The 19,230-nt window shown below is 41.2% G+C and overlaps 3 protein-coding genes across 7 annotated transcripts; 2 read left to right on the top strand and 1 right to left on the bottom strand.

Annotated features, from left to right (window-relative positions):
• The first annotated feature begins 84 nt into the window (after window positions 1-84).
• LOC133414357 (hemoglobin embryonic subunit alpha-like) lies at window positions 85-1,131 on the top strand. Its single transcript, XM_061699642.1, has 3 exons — window positions 85-219; window positions 299-506; window positions 914-1,131. Exons 1-3 carry the CDS (start codon window positions 125-127, stop codon window positions 1,040-1,042), a joined length of 432 nt encoding a protein of 143 aa, XP_061555626.1. The 5' UTR covers window positions 85-124; the 3' UTR covers window positions 1,043-1,131.
• Window positions 1,132-3,656: 2,525 nt separating this feature from the next.
• nprl3 (NPR3-like, GATOR1 complex subunit) lies at window positions 3,657-13,415 on the top strand. 3 transcript variants are annotated; one of them, XM_061700717.1, is made up of 14 exons: window positions 3,657-3,759; window positions 3,844-4,100; window positions 4,510-4,576; window positions 5,678-5,810; window positions 6,547-6,621; window positions 8,074-8,227; window positions 8,303-8,378; window positions 8,450-8,587; window positions 9,829-9,985; window positions 10,771-10,877; window positions 10,992-11,121; window positions 11,674-11,872; window positions 11,985-12,186; window positions 13,095-13,415. In XM_061700717.1, exons 2-14 carry the CDS (start codon window positions 3,884-3,886, stop codon window positions 13,258-13,260), a joined length of 1,821 nt encoding a protein of 606 aa, XP_061556701.1. In that variant the 5' UTR covers window positions 3,657-3,759; window positions 3,844-3,883; the 3' UTR covers window positions 13,261-13,415. The 3 variants fall into 3 exon arrangements, with proteins under 3 accessions (XP_061556701.1, XP_061556703.1, XP_061556702.1); XM_061700719.1 differs by lacking the exons at window positions 3,657-3,759; window positions 3,844-4,100; window positions 4,510-4,576 and adding an exon at window positions 4,990-5,135; XM_061700718.1 differs by lacking the exons at window positions 3,657-3,759; window positions 3,844-4,100; window positions 4,510-4,576; window positions 5,678-5,810 and having other exon boundaries at window positions 6,570-6,658.
• mpg (N-methylpurine DNA glycosylase) lies at window positions 11,013-17,769 on the bottom strand. Of its 3 annotated transcripts, XR_009770082.1 has the most exons (4): window positions 17,426-17,769; window positions 16,664-16,871; window positions 13,867-15,411; window positions 11,013-11,127 (listed from the first exon to the last, which is right to left on the bottom strand). XR_009770082.1 is itself a non-coding variant. In XM_061700720.1 (3 exons), exons 1-3 carry the CDS (start codon window positions 17,669-17,671, stop codon window positions 14,984-14,986), a joined length of 882 nt encoding a protein of 293 aa, XP_061556704.1. In that variant the 5' UTR covers window positions 17,672-17,769; the 3' UTR covers window positions 13,351-14,983. The 3 variants fall into 3 exon arrangements, 2 of the variants coding, with proteins under 2 accessions (XP_061556704.1, XP_061556705.1); XM_061700720.1 differs by lacking the exon at window positions 11,013-11,127 and having other exon boundaries at window positions 13,351-15,411; XM_061700721.1 differs by lacking the exon at window positions 11,013-11,127 and having other exon boundaries at window positions 13,351-15,411; window positions 16,667-16,871.
• Between the last annotated feature and the right edge of the window lie 1,461 nt (window positions 17,770-19,230).

Raw genomic sequence — 19,230 nt, 5'->3', positions numbered from 1 at the left:
GGATGCCATCCAGCTTGCAGGCACGCATCATATCTGGGGTGTGCCCGTGCACCACTGCCACACTGTATATAAAGGTTTAATTTTGACCTCATCGGGGCATTAAGCGCTCAGTCAAAGCACCAAGATGAGTCTCTCCGAGAAGGACAAAGCCAGAGTCAAGGCCTTCTGGTCTCTGGCGTCCAAAAGGGCAGACCTCATCGGAAGCGACGCTCTGACCAGGTAAATAGGACCACGGCAAAGACGAGGTGCGCATCGCTTTACTCTTCCTCGACAATGGCTTTTGTTTTTTCCTTGGCAGGATGATCTACGTGTACCCCCAGACTAAGACCTACTTCTCCCACTGGAAGGACTTGAGCCTCGGCTCGGCTCCGGTCAAGAAGCACGGCAAGGTGATCATGAAAGGCGTCGACGAGGCCATCGGCAAAATCAACAACCTGACCGCGGGCCTGCTGAACCTCAGCGAGCTGCACGCCTTCACCTTGAGAGTGGACCCCGCCAACTTCAAGGTGGACACTCTCGACACGCTCATTTGTGACGTTACCTGCACACACCACATGTACCACGACACCACCATCCAACCATATTAAAGATTGGCCATATGTCTACTAAAACAGTAATGGAGGAATAAAAACCTTCTCATGACGTTGATAGTCACAATCCATGGTTCATCGTTCTGAAAAAGAGTTTTCACCGTGTAGCTGTGCCTCAGAACAATGTACAGATTATATATTTTCAGATGGGTACTTGAAGATAGATTGAAGCACACAATTGCCTTTTACATGTACAAAGAAAATAACGAAGATTCAAGATCTCAGCTTTGTTTCTTCTTTCTATAGCTAACATTCAAAGATTGAAACGCGAACAACTGAACAATGCAATGAATGTACCAAAATGTATTTTATCCCCGGCCCAGATTCTTTCCCACTGCATCCTCGTGGTGATGGCCACGCTGTTCCCGAAGGAGTTCACCCCGGAGGTCCACCTGTGCATGGACAAGTTCCTGGCCGCCCTGACTCTCGCCATCAGTGAGAAGTACAGATGAACAACATCCAGCATGCCCACGGGATTCAATTCATTTCTCTCGCTCTCCGTTGGGCTTAGTTTCAATAAATGATCAAAAGCAATGATAAACGTGTCATGTTTTTTGTTGTTGTTTTTTTTTTATTTGGAATCAATCACTTACTCCTCCCAACTCCCCAATCACTGGATTTTTATTCAATATACAGTTCACTCATCAGTCAAATGATAAAACTTTTGGATTAAATCATTAATGTTGCATGATTACAACGTTAACTGGTGGAGCTTCTGGAGTAAATACTGAACAAATAACTTATGATACACAATTTCTTTCAGTTTTGACAGAGCATATTTGACAAAATTATACAAACAAAGCATTTTATGTCCATCCATGTTACAATTTGTTGTTCTACTTGCATTAAATATATATTTTTTTCACTTGAATTGCCGTACTGCATCACGGGACATATTGACCATCAGTTGTTCATGATTTTTCAAAGTTGCATTCTGGGATACATCTTAAGGGCATTACATACAGTAGGAGATAACCTATACTTACAACACATTCGTACGTCACGACAAAATGGCAAACTCACTATATAGAGCACTAAATAGTGGATAGAGAGTGATTTGGAAAACAGCCTCAGCCTTTCTGGCAATAGCTCCCTGCTGGAATATTGGAATGATAAAGGAAAAGGAAAGTGGGCAGCGATAGTCAACCAAAGACTAAAAACGACACATCATTTGGACAGCAGAACAATACGATGAAAGGAAACTGGAATTATATTTGTCATCCCAGATCCAAATACAAACATGAAGGATCATTTATAGGATCACTATATCGAAGATTTTTCAACAAACATTTTTTTCTTTTTTACAGTTTCCAGCACAGGTGTCAAACCCGCTACTTGATTTTATGTGGCCCGCGAAGGGAAATCATGTGTGTCAACTTCCATGATTCTTGTTCAAATCTGCACCGAAATTTCATAGAGTCATATGTCATAAAAGATAGTGTTGAGATACTTCCTAAATTTTAGCCTGGCATGTCTCAAGTCCTAAAATTGGAGACTTAATTCTGACACGAGTCAAGTTATGAGACTGGAGTCCCCCACCTCTGATTTTTATATTGTTCAAATTGTTTGTATTATTTACTATATTATTGCATCATTACACCATGTTAAAGATGGCCTATATCGCTACTAATATTTAAAAAAAAAAAAAAAAAGATTGTGTGTTATGGCTAAAAGCAGCATTTAATGGAAAACTATTAAGAAATTAATTTGGGGGATTTGACCATACAATAATGATTTTAATACTGTATTTATATTACGCTTGTAGTTACTAAATTGATTTTTCAACCAACTCGAGCAACACTTTTATCATAATACATGGATTATATTTTCCACACCAAGATTATAATGTAATAAATGAAAAAAAGCAATTATGAACATGTTTTGTTTTGAGTCTTTTCTCTAATTCTGTTCGGCATCTTTAGGCCCGCTGCCCACCGAGCGACACGGCCGTAACTGACTGAACTACCGCAAAGTGCGTGGGGTTTTAATTAATGGCTAACCGTTGGCCGCTGGTTTTGTTCCAATTAAAATTTTGAATGCCGGCCATGGGCGTGTCCAAGGTCACGGGAAAACTATCTGTCATTTACAAACATTAGGAAATTATCTTTTAAAGCCTATCATTTCCCCTCTTAAATAAATTAGAGGGGGGAAACAAATAATTTAAAAGCAGCATATGGTCAGCATCGTTAAGGGTTTCTTGCGTGCAATGAACGCGCTGTTTTGTTTGAGTGAAAAATTTATTTTTGAGAAGTTCTGCATCAGCTTTATCCTGTAGAGTTGGAAATGCCCGTGCGCAAAGCCGTAGAAAAGAAAGGCTGGACAGTGACAGGAGAGGACTTGATATTCTCACCCAGCTTGACAGGCACTCAACTAAATGCCTGTCAGATATCAAACACTTTGTGGGGGGAATTGATGACAGAAAAGTCGTTGTTATTTTTAATTTTTTTTAATTGATTAATGAAGAAAAAATGGGCTGCACCAGAAAAGTGCTGGTGCACCACGAGTGATCTATGTATCCCCATGCCTGCAGCTTGTCCCAGTGTAATGCAATGCAGGCACAATTAAATAGTTCCAAAATTGACCATATGCATTTTCCACATAAACCTCACAATACTATATTTTAAATTAATCTGATATGATCATCATGCCCAATTAGTGAACTATAAAAGAAATGGGCCTCGATGAAGACAGTGTGTTTTAGAGGGGGGCGGGCCGTACGTTGGAGAACACCACCATTTAACAAAAAAATCATTTTTGGCACAAAATAAATTATTCATCCCTATATAGTAACGATGCTAGATTTTGTTTAATTAAAAAATGATTAATGGGGTTTACCTATCACAGGCGTCGTATTTTGGGAGTTTTCGTGAAACGATGCATCCACCCGGCTTGTCTGTGATGAGTGCTACAGCCTGCAGCCACACAACCAACAGTTTTGCCAAAAATTACCGAAAATCCACTTTTAAAAAGGCCAATGCGGAGCAGAGAAGTGAGTTCAATGACGGGCCGGTCTTTGCTTGTGCGCATGCGCCGTGTTGCTCTGTTCATTGTTTCGAGTCGGACACTTTCTGGGATACACAAAACAATCGCTAAATTGAGGAGGTTAAGGCAACTTGACAATTAGGCCTAAATTAATAAATTGGAAAAAAATATGTCAAAGCAGCATTTAGTAAGTATTGTTCAAGGTTGAAACGAGGAAAGTGTTGTTTTTGTTGTTGTTGTTTTTTTGCGTGACAACACTTCGTGGCGACAGGTGTCGATAGTGTCGCAGCTATGCTAGCGCCAATGCTAACATGATGCTCAACCCATCCGGCGATGGCGGCGGCTCCGCAGATGACCAACGAAAATCGGCGGTCGCGCAGCCGAGAATCAGCTTGTACAGAGGGCAAAAATGGGGACACAAAACCAACCCCATAAGTGTCATCCTGGTGAGCTCCGGCAGCCGCGGGAACAAGCTGCTCTTCCGCTACCCTTTCCAACGAGCTGCCGAGTGCGCGTCTTCGCACGCAGGTAAACGTTTGCACCACATTAATAGCATCTCTATTAATAAACTACAGAATAAGTCGTTGAGTGACAACATCAATCTTTGACATTATCCACGAGTCGCAAAAAGTTAGGGATCTTCGGCTTTCGGGTGAAATTTGAGGATGAACATCAAATGCACCTTTGCGTTTTGTAAACTTCCTTCTTTGTTAGTGAACAACACTTTGTGCCCAAGTGAAGATAAGCGGTTCACAAAATAGACGGATGGATAATACCCGAAGCATTGAAAGTTCAGCATGTGCAGTCAAATGTTTAAAAAAAAAAAAAGGTTCATAAGATGAAATTTCACTCGAAAGCTAATTACACGTAAAGTTTTGTGAATTGTTATGCATCCAAAATGGATTTAATATGAAGGCCGTATCTTCTCCCCCGCTAGCAAAACAGCGGAATCGCTACGCGCTGAATACGACGGGAGAAGTTGAAGATCAGGATGGAGATTCCAGGTATTTTCTTCTGGTTCTGAATAATGTTCATAATATTCATATGCGTAAACACTGTAAGAATGCGTCCGCAATCCTGCCATCCTACCATCCGCACGTTAGTTTCCGTTCCATTGTCAACATGTGTTTTCCATTTGATCCGCTCCAATCAACAGAAAGCACAAAGCTGCGTTAGCAGAATTCATGTGAGAACTATTTAGCAAAAATAAAAATAGCAGTTTTCCCTTAAACGTAAGAGTGCATTAACATTCTCTTTTTACCTTTGAACGTAAAGGTAAATGCATTTCACAGAAAAAGGCTAAGCAGAGCTGCAGTGTTATAACGCCAAACAAGCCTAATTGGCAGTTGAGACTGACTTGAAATTATGGAAACATGGATTTATCCTGAAACTTTGGAATTTTGCAATTTAAATCCGCCCAAATTTGAAAATACGTTATGAAGCGTGTAGTCGGCCATTGTATTGCCATTTTTGTTTGCTTGTTTCTTCTCTTTTGTTTTGTTTACGGCCCCATTCCCATTTCAGAGAGCCATCCTCATTAACTGACGAACAGTTGGTAGCGGGGTAAGACTTTGGAATCCTCCGAAAGCACCTTTTTCTTTTGCTTCCATCACTCGCTGTCTTTCCTTGTATTCGTGAATTGAGTGCGACTGACTGATTTTTTATTTTTTTTTATATATATATACTTTTCTTCTGTAACGCGTGACAACGTTCTTGTGCATATTCCCGAGGTGAAACGGTGTGTTAATGAATTGCCCGCCCCTGTACTACTGTACTCTGCTTTGTTGTTTAAAACTGTGATTAAAGTGGAATCAATCAACGTGCAGCATGTTGCACTCGTGGAAATTGGCTGCAAAATCCAATTCAATTCACTTTTTTTTTTCCCCCCCCAATCATTGGGGTAGGTTTGTAGTGCTTACAGCATGAATTCCCTGCCGCATTAATCTTCTGCAGAATGTTTAGCCACACACAAATGTAATTTCTGTGAAATATAGTACAGATCACAGGAAGTGGATGTTGTAATCAAAACTGCTCCCCAAATCTTTCTTTTCGCAACTAGAAAATTTTTAACACCCTGGGGTAAACGTCGCCTTTCCGTCTTGTAGATTCTCCGACAGCATCCTGGCCACCATCCTGGCCACCAAGTCGGACATGTGCGGCAAGAAGTTTGAGCTGAAGATCGACAATGTTCGCTTTGTGGGACACCCGACTCTGCTGCAACATCCTCCCATCATTCAGGTCAGCGAGGAGTTGACCTCCCGGGCTCTATGCTGGCCATTTCTCTCCACTTTGCTTCCTTTTTTTTAAGAACCATTTCAGTTGTGTTCATGCAATTGTATTGAAACGATCTGATTTAGCGATAATAACATAGTCTATATCAAATTGTATTTTTTGGCCCTGTCGCGGCCGCCTTTGAAACCAATGAAAACTGCATTTTTGAAAAAAGAAATCCTTGTTATTTAGAACGGGTATCATTTTCTACTCAACGCTTGAAAATATATATTTTTTCAAGAATTCATTTTAAATTGAATCAAAACCAATGTTATGTATGTTTTCTACCAGAAGACACCATTTTTCAATTTTTGGTCACGTGAGCAATTTCATGTAAGATAAGCGGCTAAGAATATGGATGGATGGATTCTAAGTTTCTGAAAGACGTTTATTTGCTGATGGCACTCGAATTGAGCAAATTAATGATGCTCTTTTTTCTATTTCTCTTCTCCATTTCTTTTTTCTTTTGATTAAAAACAGAAAATTAGATGCACACGAGTTAAACTCTTATACAGTTAAAGTAACAATGTAAAGGTTTCTTTTTTTATTTATTGCATAATTACTGTATATGACTGTGTCATTCCCAAAACGTATATATTTGTCCACATTTTTATTTAAGATGTGTACAACTTTCTTATTATGGTTCCTCTTAATAATATGCCATAGAGTACCTTTAATGAAATAATTTTATGTTTGATTTCAGGTGTCTAAAACCGATCCTTCGCCAAAGAGGGAGATGCCCACCATGATCTTGTTCAACGTCGTGTTTGCTCTGAGGGTATGAAAAGTCTTGCGTATTCCGGACACTTCATTAGGTAAAATCTGCACAATCTAAATACTTTTTAAAAATGTGAAAATGTGTCTTCACAATGATAATTATGCTCCATTTTGTTTGACACTTGACAGTGGTAATAATTTAACATTCTATGTATTACATCCACTACTGAGAGCTGTTTTGAATATTTTCACCCTCAATGTCTCCAAAATAATAGAAAAATCACTCCAAATAATAACATACTGCAGGTAAAAAAACAAAAAAAATTAAAATATGAAACTATTTCAAAATAAATGAATCACAATTTTTGATATTAATATCAGCGTATGTAATGATTCTGCTTGTGGGTGGGACTAAAAGAAGGGAGGGTTGACGGTGAGCTCTGTTTACAAGTGATAATATCCCACCCAGTCTTCTCTATCTGTGACGGCAGAGGAGGCTTTGGTGGGGGGTGGGGGGGGGATTCAATTTTGCATGTTTAATCGTCTTGCATGACAAGGCGCCACCTGTTCCCTGCCCTTGCTGAGTCACGGTCAGCAGTCCTCTCAGCTGAGTGGGGGAGTTACGGGGGCTAAAAGAGGCTGAATCATGTTTGGGCAGCAACTGGGATATTTGTACGCCATCACTGTGAGCAAACATTATTATTATTATTCATAGCATCAGCAGTATTACGATGCTATAATTGAATGAAGACACTGGAAAACGTAATAGTAATAACAATTGCATTTGATGTTTAAGCCACACAGTTAAGTCATTGAACATGCTAAACAGAGCTGCAACTTGAATCTTACACTCGTGAGCTGTTAGAATTTTCTTTTTTTACAGAAACATTGATAATTTCAGCATGTAAAACATGAACGCATAAGTATAGAGGAAAAAATATGTATTGGAAAAAATATTCCAAAGTATTTGAATCTTTAAAAAAAAAAAAAAAATCCTGAACAAAAATTACACTTTGATAGAAATACACAAATAATTAGATTTGAATACAACAATACTGGATCAAAAATCCATAAATAGAAAACGGACACAAATATTAGACAAAGAAGCTAATTGAAAATAGTAAAAAAAAAATAAGCCAAAACTAAATATGAGACAAAAAGAATACAAAAACACTAGTAGAAAATAGAAGAAATGTTACAAATGCACACATATTTGAAAAAAAGTTTAGAAAACAAAAAAAATCACAATTAGAAGAAAATACCAAATAAACAATACAGCAATATTAGAAAATGCTATGAAAGTATATGACAAAAATGCTAAATGATTAGATACAAATTTAAAAAAACAAAATATTAGGACCAAGTATATAAACATTCAAATATTAGAGCAATACCACACAAAATTATTAGACAAAAAATATTATGATATTAGATTATGAATGCGCAAATATTACTTTACAGCATATGTGTATGGTGGCCTGTGTGTTGTAGTGTAAATCGTATGTTTGTACAGGCCAACGCTGACCCCTCGGTCATCAGCTGCATGCAAAACTTGTCGCGCCGCATCGCCATCGCGCTGCAGCACGAGGAGCGCCGCTGCCAGTACCTGACCAGGGAGGCCAAGTTCATGCTGGCCGTGCAGGACGAGATCACCACCGTCAGCGAAAGTGAGACCGCGCGGCTCGTGTCGTTAAAAAAATAAAAAATAAAATCAGTGTGCCACTCACACTCTTTGTCGTCAGCGAGCCCACAGTCGCCGTTTAGACAAATTCTGCCCAAATGTAAGCTGGCCAAGGACCTCAAGGAGGCGTACGACAGGTGAGTGAACGTGTGAACACGACATCATTCGTTGCTTCAGATTTTTTTTTACCAACCATGCGTTTGTCCAGCTTGTGTACGACCGGCGTGGTGCGGCTGCACATCAACAACTGGCTGGAGGTGAGCTTCTGCCTCCCGCACAAGATCCACCGCATCGGCGGCAACTACATCCCCCCCGAGGCCTTAGAGCGCAGCCTGAAGGCCATCAGGTGCGTCGTCCTTGCCTTGTGCAACATTAGGTACCCCCGCGTCACGCATTAACAAGAGATGAGACACGCTGAACATTTCACGTCAACACGAGCACGGTTATTATCAGTTATCATGATGTTGCACATCAGAAATGCTCCAGATAGTTGCACAAGTATAAACATTAGGTACACTTGCACAGTCTGTGTGTGTAAATAAATTTGAAAAAACAATACAAAATAACAAATGAAAAGTACACACATTTTAGAAAAAAAATCTATTTAGCTAAACATACACAACGATTGTTAAAAAAAAAAAAAAAAAGTATTATATTACAGGGGCAAAAGAGTGAGAAAATATGAAAAAAAAATTAGGGAAAATAATACAAGATACTGGATGAAAACTGCAAATATTTGAAAAAACTATTGTAAAATAATAGGAAAAGAAAATAATTATAGTACAGATGCACACATTTATGAAAAAAATTGACAATAATCAAATCCCAAAATACAGAAAATAATTGTCGATGAAAAGTACACAAATATTACAAGAAAATCCAAATGTTACACAAAAATACATACATTTTGTAAAATTATAGAACAAAAAACAGTATTACAGATGCACATTTTGAAAAAATAATAGAAGGCAAACCAAATACTAGACATGAATATTAGAACATATTATTACTATGCAAAAAATATTTGAAAATAAGACAAACACATCAGACAAAGAAATACAAAAAATATTTGATTGCAAACACACGAATATTGGACAAAAAACCTCACAATTTTTAGGAAAAACATCAAGGCAAATATACCCAGGTATTAAAATAGAAATAAAATGTAAAAATATTAGACAAAAACTAACAGAAAAAAATACAAACATAGAAAAACATGACTAAAAAATATTGAACAAATGAAAACAGCCTGATTTTATGATGTTGTAGTAGATTTTACAGGTGGAACTAATGTTGTGTCCAGTCCACTTTAAGCATTATTAATTAATTTCCTTATTTTCTAATAGTATATTTCATGCCTGTGGGTTGTTCGTGGCCTCTATAGGTTGTCTGCACTTAACTGATAACAAGCAGTCATTTGAGGACGAGGTGTGTTGACTGGGATATTCCGCCCCCTGTTGTTCGTCCTGAATCATTACCTCTGCCAAGAAATGCGCTTTTTATTCGCCTTCAAAAGCTGTTGTTTGCTCAGAATGCGATTTTTCCCGAATGAAGGCCTTCAGTATCTCGATGTGTGCTGTCATCCAGGCCCTATCACGCGCTGCTGCTGCTGGAAAGCGAGAAGGCGCTGCTGGGCCAACTTCCCGTGGACTGCTCGCCCGCCATGATGCGTCTCATTAAGACCTGCTCGGCGGTGAAGAACCTGCAGCAGCTTGCTCAGGACACTGACCTGGCCCTGCTTCAGGTGAGGCTGCTGTTTACTCACCTCCACGTCAGATAGATCTAACCAGAAAATAAAAAACACTCAGCAATCATAGTTCTCTTATTTTTATGTTTAATTTGAACCGATCACAAATGGTGGTAAAAAGACGAAAACCGGCACTCGGAGAGTCCGGATCGCCGCCAAGGTTGGAAAATGTGCCTTCAATTTAAATTGCAGTCAGATGCGCTATGATGATCAGATCCAGATGAAACTTGGTTTGACATCAAAGCTTCAAAGTCTACAGCCCCCTTAAAAAGTATTGAAACTGTGAAGCCGGTTCCTTTATTTTGGGGGGGGTTTGACATGAAAAGGTGAATATGAGTCAAAACATCATTTCAGCTTTTATTCCAGGTATGACCATCTGGCTCTTATGTACACAACTTTAATATTAATAGATAGCAGCTTTTGTGAACAAAAAGTGGGACCTTATATTATTGATGATTTAAACAATAAATAGTTTTAGTTTTGGATTTTGCCTGTGAAGACTACGCTTACACAAGTTTAACAACATGGAACGGTGCAACTCGGTCGGGCACAGGTGGACGGTGAGCCCAAAATTCCCCCACCGCCACGGCACCAATATCCCCGGTTCACATTTATTATAATTTCTTTCGGTGGTTTGGTTTTGGCCTCGGTTTCCAAATTTTCAGGTTTCGGTTTCAGCCAAGAATTTCCACTTCGGTGCATCTCTAGTTATTGCTGACTGTATGTTTTTCTAGAATACAATAGTGTAGAGTCAGAATACTAGCGTGTTGCTTTGCTCTCAGATCTTCCAAATTGCAGCCCACCTGGTTTACTGGGGCAAGGCCATCATCATTTTCCCTCTGTGTGAGAACAACGTCTACATGCTGTCCCCTCACGCCAACATCTACCTGTGAGTCCCACGTTTCGTCATCTCCACAGATATGGCACTGTGTGTGATTTTCGTGCAGTGTCAGAGCGGTCCAATACAGTGTGACCTCTCTCTCTTTCTCCACTCACTGGACAGATACTCGCCTCACGCCGAACAGTTTGCGCAGCAGTTTCCCGGTCACGACCTTCCTTCCATGTTGGCCAAGTTCTCGCTGCCTGTCTCGCTGGCCGAGTTCAGGCACCCCCTGGAAGCTCCTGCGCAGGAGGTGCGACTGCATCACAAAGACATTTTACAACTTAAAAAATAATAATAATAATAATTACTGTGTACAATCAAAAATGTGCAATTGATGAAGTGTAATATAGCAAGGGAACACTGTACATATTTACACTCATGTAAAGTGCATTTCAGAGGACATTTAGTATATCCAGCAAGTGTATAAAAAAATTATAAAATGAATACCAACATTTCATCAATGAACATTTTAAGTATTATTTTGCTTCACCAGCTTGACTGAAAAATATTTAAATGTTACTTGCTGGCCTCAAAACGAATAATGTAATAGATGAGGGAAATATTACATAATAACATGCCATGTTGAAAACATGATGACATGTTGGCCCCCTGTCAATAATGCTTGTAGAATGGAGTCTGTGGTCGGTACGTCTGCCTCACAGTCAAAGGTTCGGGGTTTGAATCTCAGCACAAAGCTTCTCGTGTGGCGTATGCACGTTCTACCCGTACTGGCGTGGGTTTCTCCCTCTTCGTCTATTCATATTTGCCCTCCGATTGACTCTCACCCGCATGCCCCGAGCAGGCTCAGCTGATCCAGATGGTGGTGTGGATGCTGCAGCGCCGCCTGCTCATCCAGCTGCACACGTACATCTGCCTCATGGTGCCGCCCGCAGAGGACGAGCCCGTTTACAGGGACGACGAGCTGCCGCCGGCCGCCCGGGTCGCGGGCGGGAACGGGCGCGGTCTGAGCACCCCGAGCGTCCTTAGCTTCGGATCCCCAAGTATGCCATCACTATGTGTGCGCTGTGTGACTGTGTGTGTCTTTGTGTGTGTGAGAGCGAGGGAGGGGAAAAACAAAAACTGACCATGCGCCCCCCCCCCCTCGCCGTGCAGCCAGCAGCGACGACATGACCCTGACCAGCCCCAGCATGGACAACTCCAGCGCAGAGCTGGCCCCTGGCGGAGACGACTCCCCCCTCAACAAAAGGATCTTGTTGACCGAGACCCTGCTGGCCAGCCTGTCGGACCACGAGAGACAGTTCGTCCTCAACGTCCCCGCCGCGCAGAACCCGGAGGACCTCCGGATGTTTGCCAGGTCATTTTCTCTCATCGTGACTCTTTACACGACAACTACCTTACGCCACTGGTACTTACACAATTCATCGGTTATATTTTGTGGTTGTGTAGAAAGGTTTACCTTGGGCTACTGTATTAAAGCCTCACCAATACTACATTGGACATCAATGCCTTGTTAGGCTTTTATGTTGAAGTTGCCGTTCGTAGTGCGTTGGCAGCGTGTTACCGTGATGCTTCGTATGAACAATCGTCTTAGCAGAAGGCTTGACTTTGCTTCTTAACTGGATTCTTGTCCTGACCGCAGTTTATATTACCATCATATACTGCTGCCAACCACATCAACACAATACCATCCCAAAATCGTGTTCAATCGCTAATTTAATATGCTAAAAAAATGCCAAATCTAATAAGCTGTCATTGATTACATGGTAGAATACAGCGCTAGCTCATCGGTAGGATCGCGACAGCCAGCGGACTATTTCTTTTCAAGGCACAAATTGACAATTCCTTCCTATCCATTTTTAACAAACTAGGCTTGCTTAGACTTTTGCACACGTAATAATGTAAAAATGATCAGTTTTGGGCTGGAGGGTCACATATAATATTAATAATAATACGCACCGGCATAGATTTGTTATCTTCTAATCTTACTGTAGTTTAAGGAGTCACAGTTGTCGTGAAATTCTTCTTCGTTTGTGTCTTCATGACTGTGTTAGACTGCTCCCTAGTGGCCAATTTAAAAAAATGTAGCCAATGTAGTCACCGTTTTTAACATGATCGCAAAGACATGCAACATCTGAATTTCCCCTCTGGGGATCATAATAAGATTATCTTATCGTATTATTTTGTTTCTTTTTGTACAAAACATGAAGAAAACATTTTCTCCTCCCCACTAAAAAAAAAAAAAAAAAAAAAAACAACTCTCAGGTTGCTGCACTACTTCCGGGGCCACCACCACTTGGAGGAGATCATGTACAACGAGAACATGCGGCGCTCTCAACTCAAGACGCTGTTGGACAAGTTCCGCTGCGTGCTGGTGGTGACCAATCACGAAGATCCCATCATTTCCATCTTTCAGTCTCCCACAGAGTAGAAGTACTATCAGCACCAATCAGATGCCGTGTGGCTGGGAACTGATGTTTCAAGAGAGAAAAATGCTAGATTTATGTTCATTTATCACATGGAGAAAGTTTATTTTTGATCATTTATGAGTCCATTTTAGAATAATAAATTATTTTGTACATAGTAGAGAGAGGCCTTGAGTGTTCCGATAAGGGGAAATGATGGGGGTGGCAGATGTCTTTGGATTGCGGAGGGGGCACACGCTGAGTAATGAGCTTTCCAGATGTCCCCCTCGCGGATCCCGGAGGTGGGAAGATGACTGAGGACATCAGACGGGCTGTTTTTGCGCTTTGAACGGGAGGCGAGGGTGTTCCAAACATCTGCGGATTCAATGAGCCCGAGTCACTCACCACCACCAAAACACGGATATTTATTTAAAAAAGAGACAACCTCAGCCGAAGGCATGGGTTCCACTTAAATGTTGTTGTTTTTATTTTTTTGTCTGCGCGCAAACGAAAGTAAAAGTTAAAGAACAAAATATGGAGTCGCTACCCCATATTTCACTATTTTGAGAACTGATGCCGGACCGAAGAGAACCAAAAATCTCCTTTTCGTTCTGCCCCCTGCCTTCACTTACAAATTATTCCCGTGACTTTGGGAAGTTACAGTTGTCCAAAATGTCGTTCTGCGCCCGATGACTTGGAAGCTAGGCCGGATGAAGATCTGGAGTCACTAACAAGCAAAAATGTACAAGGTAAGCATAGCTGCATTGAGTTTCCTTAGATGCACAGATTAGCGTTAGCTTCTGATTAGTGGCACGCACTTGATTGCACGGCGAAGGGTTCGACACGGCGGTTGGGTAATTGTGTTCGGTCATGTGTCCGTGTGCCACATACACACAGTGGAGTGTATGAAATGTGAAATGTTGCTCCCTACGCTGTGGTCTACGCTACAAGTTGAAGCCTGACCTGGTCAGTCTCCGAACTCCACTCATGGTCGTCATGGCATCAAAATTCAGAGTCTTATTGGAGCAGCAGCATACGGGGTGGGGTTAGCAGTTGCTCACACGCATGAGACAAGTGTGCTCTGTATAATTGTATTTAATTTGTGTGAATTAAATTTTAATTGAATCGTTTATGTACCATGTTGATGTTCATAATATTACAGCGTCTTACAATAATATTAAATATATTTTTAGGATAAGATTTTCACTTTTTGATGAAGATTTAGGCATACTATGCTGCTGTACTTTACTGTTGGTAATTGGAGAGCTGCTGCTGCTGTTTTTTTTTTTTTTAAAAGCAGGATTCAGTGTGCAACATTTGCAAACAGTTGCTGTAGCAGATTAGTGTCCTGTGAGAGATCATCAGTTGTGCCATTGGAAATTTTACAATTTCACTCAATTGGTCCCAAAAATATTTATGTATTCAAATATCTTCGTTCATCTATCTATGCCAGCGCCGTATCGTGACAGGTCGAGCAATTAAATGCTCTACCACTAGATGGCAGAAGGTACAAGGACTACATTTCACACTATAAGTCAATTTGGGAGTAAACTGAAATGACATCAGCATTATTTCAGTAGCTGTACTTTAAGTGAAATTTGTGGATGTTCTTTTTTTACCGGTATGTAATACAGTATATGTGCCTTGGCTCAAAGGTTGAAAAACACTGCTTTTAAATGGACCCTGACAGGGGGGGAGGGGGAAGGGGGTTGAGTGAATGAATTGATTCAGAGTCTGCGTTTCAGTACTTTAGTCCATTTGTGTACGGTTACAGATATTTTGACGGTGGAGGTCGGGCGGATTCTCTCGTCTTTCCGCCACTTTGTCCACCACGCTGACGCAAGCGTTCCCACGGATATAAAACCGCAGAGGCTTCTTGGCCCACTCCCCGTGGGACTCAATGCCGACACGCGGCGCCTCCACCACGACCCCGTCGTGGGCGTCTCCCGCAGAGAGATCCGCGTCCTCAAGCCACACCTCCGGGTCGGTCGCCAGGTCCCGGCGGTCAAAGCGGCGCGGGACGTCCAGGGCCTGGCACAGCTTTGAGGGTCCGTTGCACAGCTCCTTGTCCTTGAGGGGCCGGGCCCCGTCTTTGCGTCTGGCGGCCCTCAGCTGCCTCATGACGCTGTGACCCTGCAGCGGCTCCAGCGAGCGCAGCAGCACGGCGGCGCCATCGCCTGCGTGTGAGACACGAGACCATATGTTAGACCTGACGGCTCCACTCTTGTCTCCTTTCACTTGGCCTTTACCACACACATTATTACATCAGGGGTTCTCAAACATTTTTGCTTCTGGAACCCGACAGGGGAGGAATTTTTCCAAGGAGCCCCTCATAATCCTAACGCCAATTATAGATCTATGATGTGTAAATGCCTTAGGAATTATAAAGTTGCCAAATTTGAGAAAAACTGACATAATCAGAGGTGTGACAATTAATCGATTTATTGATAACTGATTAACCGTTTCGGGACATTAACTTGAAATTGTCCAAATCTTTGGAATTTTAGTTTCTCAACAATAAATATGCTGAGATTTCTGTCGTCCTCCGTGAAAGTATAACTGATTATTTTTGTTTTTAATCAAAATAAGACATTTACAAACATCTGCTTTTACTATGGAAAAGAATGAGCAACATTTGTGCCCATTTTCTAAACTGTTACGGACCAAAGCAGAAACTGAATCATAATCAATTCACGTCTGTGCATTTTCTGCACTGCAAGTTTGAAATGTATTGTTTTTGAATAAACTGATGGAAAGAATTATCTGATTCATCAATTGAAAATGTAATTGACCAAATATAATCATTAGATGGAGCCTCATGTTACGATAAATTAATATATATTTTTTAAGTTTTCATCTTTACAAGAAGAAAGCCGTATTTTGTCAGGATAAAAAGTCATAATCTTACGAGAATAATTTTTCCAAGAAAAGGTCATCATATGATTGTGTGAAAGTGGAAAGAGGGAAGAGTTTCAAAAATTCAACTTCACTCTTATCCATAATATTCCACCTTTTATACTGGAAAGACACCTTTATTCTCAAATAAATAAATAGACTGGAGTGAGTTCCGTGGGTGAGGGGTCGAGCCCTGCTGCAGGTAACGGAAATCCACAACTGACGCCATCCACTAAAGGTTTGTAATTGCCTATATATGCCACAAGATAGTGGTAAAGCACTTTTTTTTTCTTCGTATTAGAAAAAAATATATTTCGTATAAGAGACAACTTTGGCCTGAGAGCAAAAACAGTGGTGAGTCTCTCCATGAATATTGGTTTGGTGCTTAAGTGAGTTGAGGATCTTCATTTAGACAAAAGTAGCCCTTTGACACCATCTTGTGGCATCTAGAGACAATTTTCAGTACAAGGTCGGGGGGCCTCAATTACGCACAGATTTTCGTTATTGTACATCATACACATTTAAGCTTACGACGACCTTCGCTGGACACGTTCATGCAGAGGTAGACGCCGTAGATCGGGTACACGTATATGGCGCCGGGCTTCATGAACATGGCCGTGTTCCTCTCTGTGCGCTTGCCGCCCGCAGAGTGCGACGCCTTGTCCTCTCCCCCCAGGTAGGCCTCCGTCTCCACCACGCGGCCTCTCAGCTCCGTGCCGTCCTCTCGCCGCCGCACCAGCACCTGCAAACGAGGATGCAGCAAAAACTGTATGTAAAACTGTTTTTATGTATTCTGAGCCTAAAGGTTACTTTAAAAAAAAAAAAAAAGTGATATAAATTCCTACAAACATCTCATTAGGCACACGTGTACAATGTAATGAGATCCAATTCTGTATACAAAATATTATGAGGAAAAAGAATATCTGGTTTAGATTATCTTTATCTTTGTTGTGGATTGTAATAAAAACCTTTTGGCGCACAATTTACACAGTCAAGAGATTTTAACAACACTTGAGATCTCAACTGAGGCCAAAGTGTCATCTGTTACTTTGCTGAAAGTTAGGACTCAATTATTGTGTTGTGTTGAACAACTTTTATGAATAACAGACAACACGAGGACTCAAGGTGGGATATATTCCGGCCATCTACGACCGTGCAATATGCAGTTTAATCCAAAATACTTTATACTGTACAAGTAATCGTGCCTTCAAGTGTAGATAGTCAAAAAGTCTGGAATATATTTACAATACATTTAATATGCTGCATAGAGTGGCTTAACGGCTGTCTCGAAGTTACCTTGCCGAGGAAAGCTTTGGCCAAAGCGACGCAAGGTTGTGTGAAGAAATCCTCTCCGAGTCTTCTCCGCATCTCAGCAGTTTGACCACCACTGAAATCAACACTTTGCACCACCGTCGTCGTCTCATTCTGCTTCTGTTGTTTGCTCTCAGCGGCTAATTCGCTCTCATTCACGCGTTTATTCGCTTTTTGGTCACCTTTGCGTGACGGCAGCGTTCTCTTATGCTCTGCCATTATGTATCGCATGGACGCGACATTTTAATTTGCGTTGTTTGGGGGAAGTAAATTGTTTTTGTTTCCCCTTTCCCTGGTGGTTTATTATGATTAAAGCGAATGCGAACTAGCTAGCGCAAACCCGGAAGTACATACAGGAAGTAAGACAATAACAGTTTGCTGTTAAAGGGACCGCGCACCATCTCACCGGTTATGCACTACAATTAATGCATCTTTAATCAACTAACTATGCTGGCGACATATAGTGACAGGCCGAACAATTAAATGCTTTTCCACGAGATGGCAGAAGGTCCAATTAACCTGTGTGTCTTTCTGGTGCTATTTCTACAACAGTAATCGTAGTCTCGCGACACTGCACTATTTGCATACCTGTTGTTGACCAATATTGGCCACTCATGCCAGAGTAGCATCTGCACCACTTGCACGCTGATTGAGGAGTATCTGCAACATTTGCACAATCGACATTGTCCCAGATTATCGCGCTGCTCGTCACTTTAAACTGCATACATTCCTTGAGGTCTCGGCGCCCTTTGCACAATGGTCATTGCAGCGGACTATTGCTATATTAGTCATTCAAACTGCTCTAATTGCTAGAGGACGCTGCATCTTTTTGCACAATTGTCAAAATAAATAAATATATAAATAAATTGTACCGGCATTACCAGATAACTAGCAACCCTTTATTGCTCAGTGACTGTTTTTGTCAATGTCTTTATGTCTCAAAAGTGCCCTCTGTCAATTGACTGTTTGTTGTCGTACTCGAGCGGCTCTAACTACCGGAGACAAATTCCTTGTGTGTTTTTTGGACATACTTGGAAAAATAAAGATGATTCTGATTCTGAGTAAATTTGTGAGTTAATTGAGACGAGATCATCAGATCAAACCCGTTATGACGTGGAGCCAAAAAAAAAAAAAAAAACCATCTCATTTTTGGGGCAATAAAAGTGCCATAATGTTCTGTTTTGAGCCAGAGTGGCAGCCAGATAGAAATGTGCTGACCATGTCCAGTCAAGTCGTCCCTCGCGTGGATTGTTGACTTTTTCTGAGGCCGCTGTTTGCTTTGCACCTCTCTGCAGCCTATCAGCGCCCGCAGAGTGAAGTCTGAGCCGGGTTTGCCGTTATGATCACAATCTAGTTGCACTTTGTGTAATCTCAGAGATACTTTTTTAAAAAAAAATGTCTGGCAAGGCACCCTAACACATTTCAACGCGAACATATGAAGTTCATTACTGCGAGAACGAGGTGGCCGTGTATCTCCTCGGCGTTTGATGCTTTTAATGATTCGTTGCGTGTGATTAACGATTCATGCGCCTCTTTACTGGCCTGCAAATGTGTGGCGCCCGATGCACAGGTGGTCTGCCTCTCATTGGGGGTCAAACCACCATGTTAGGGAACACACACACAAATATATATATATATATCACATGAAACCTACACGAGGCAAAAGAGGGTAAAAACAAAAACAAAACAAATCAAAACATGGGGGGTTTCCTCCTCTTTGAAGTTCCACTCATCTGGGAAGACTTTGTACAAAATAAATGCGTGTCCACTAGTAACAATCTACAATCTAC

The sequence above is a fragment of the Phycodurus eques genome, chromosome 16 (assembly GCF_024500275.1).
Source record: "Phycodurus eques isolate BA_2022a chromosome 16, UOR_Pequ_1.1, whole genome shotgun sequence".
Lineage (NCBI taxonomy): Eukaryota > Metazoa > Chordata > Actinopteri > Syngnathiformes > Syngnathidae > Phycodurus > Phycodurus eques.
Note: the sequence above shows the minus strand (reverse complement) of the source record. Positions and strands in the feature narration are given on the sequence as shown.

Coding starts and splice junctions, on each gene's coding strand:
- LOC133414357 (XM_061699642.1), top strand. CDS start 125: ATGAGTCTCTCCGAGAAGGACAAAGCCAGAGTCAAGGCCTTCTGGTCT. Junction 220..298: donor GGAAGCGACGCTCTGACCAG/GTAAATAGGACC, acceptor TTTCCTTGGCAG/GATGATCTACGTGTACCCCC. Junction 507..913: donor TGGACCCCGCCAACTTCAAG/GTGGACACTCTC, acceptor TCCCCGGCCCAG/ATTCTTTCCCACTGCATCCT.
- nprl3 (XM_061700717.1), top strand. CDS start 3,884: ATGATGCTCAACCCATCCGGCGATGGCGGCGGCTCCGCAGATGACCAA. Junction 4,577..5,677: donor GATCAGGATGGAGATTCCAG/GTATTTTCTTCT, acceptor TCCGTCTTGTAG/ATTCTCCGACAGCATCCTGG. Junction 10,878..10,991: donor CCTCACGCCAACATCTACCT/GTGAGTCCCACG, acceptor CTCACTGGACAG/ATACTCGCCTCACGCCGAAC.
- mpg (XM_061700720.1), bottom strand. CDS start 17,671: ATGCGATACATAATGGCAGAGCATAAGAGAACGCTGCCGTCACGCAAA. Junction 16,872..17,425: donor CCAAAGCTTTCCTCGGCAAG/GTAACTTCGAGA, acceptor CCTCGTTTGCAG/GTGCTGGTGCGGCGGCGAGA. Junction 15,412..16,663: donor GAACGTGTCCAGCGAAGGTC/GTCGTAAGCTTA, acceptor TCTCACACGCAG/GCGATGGCGCCGCCGTGCTG.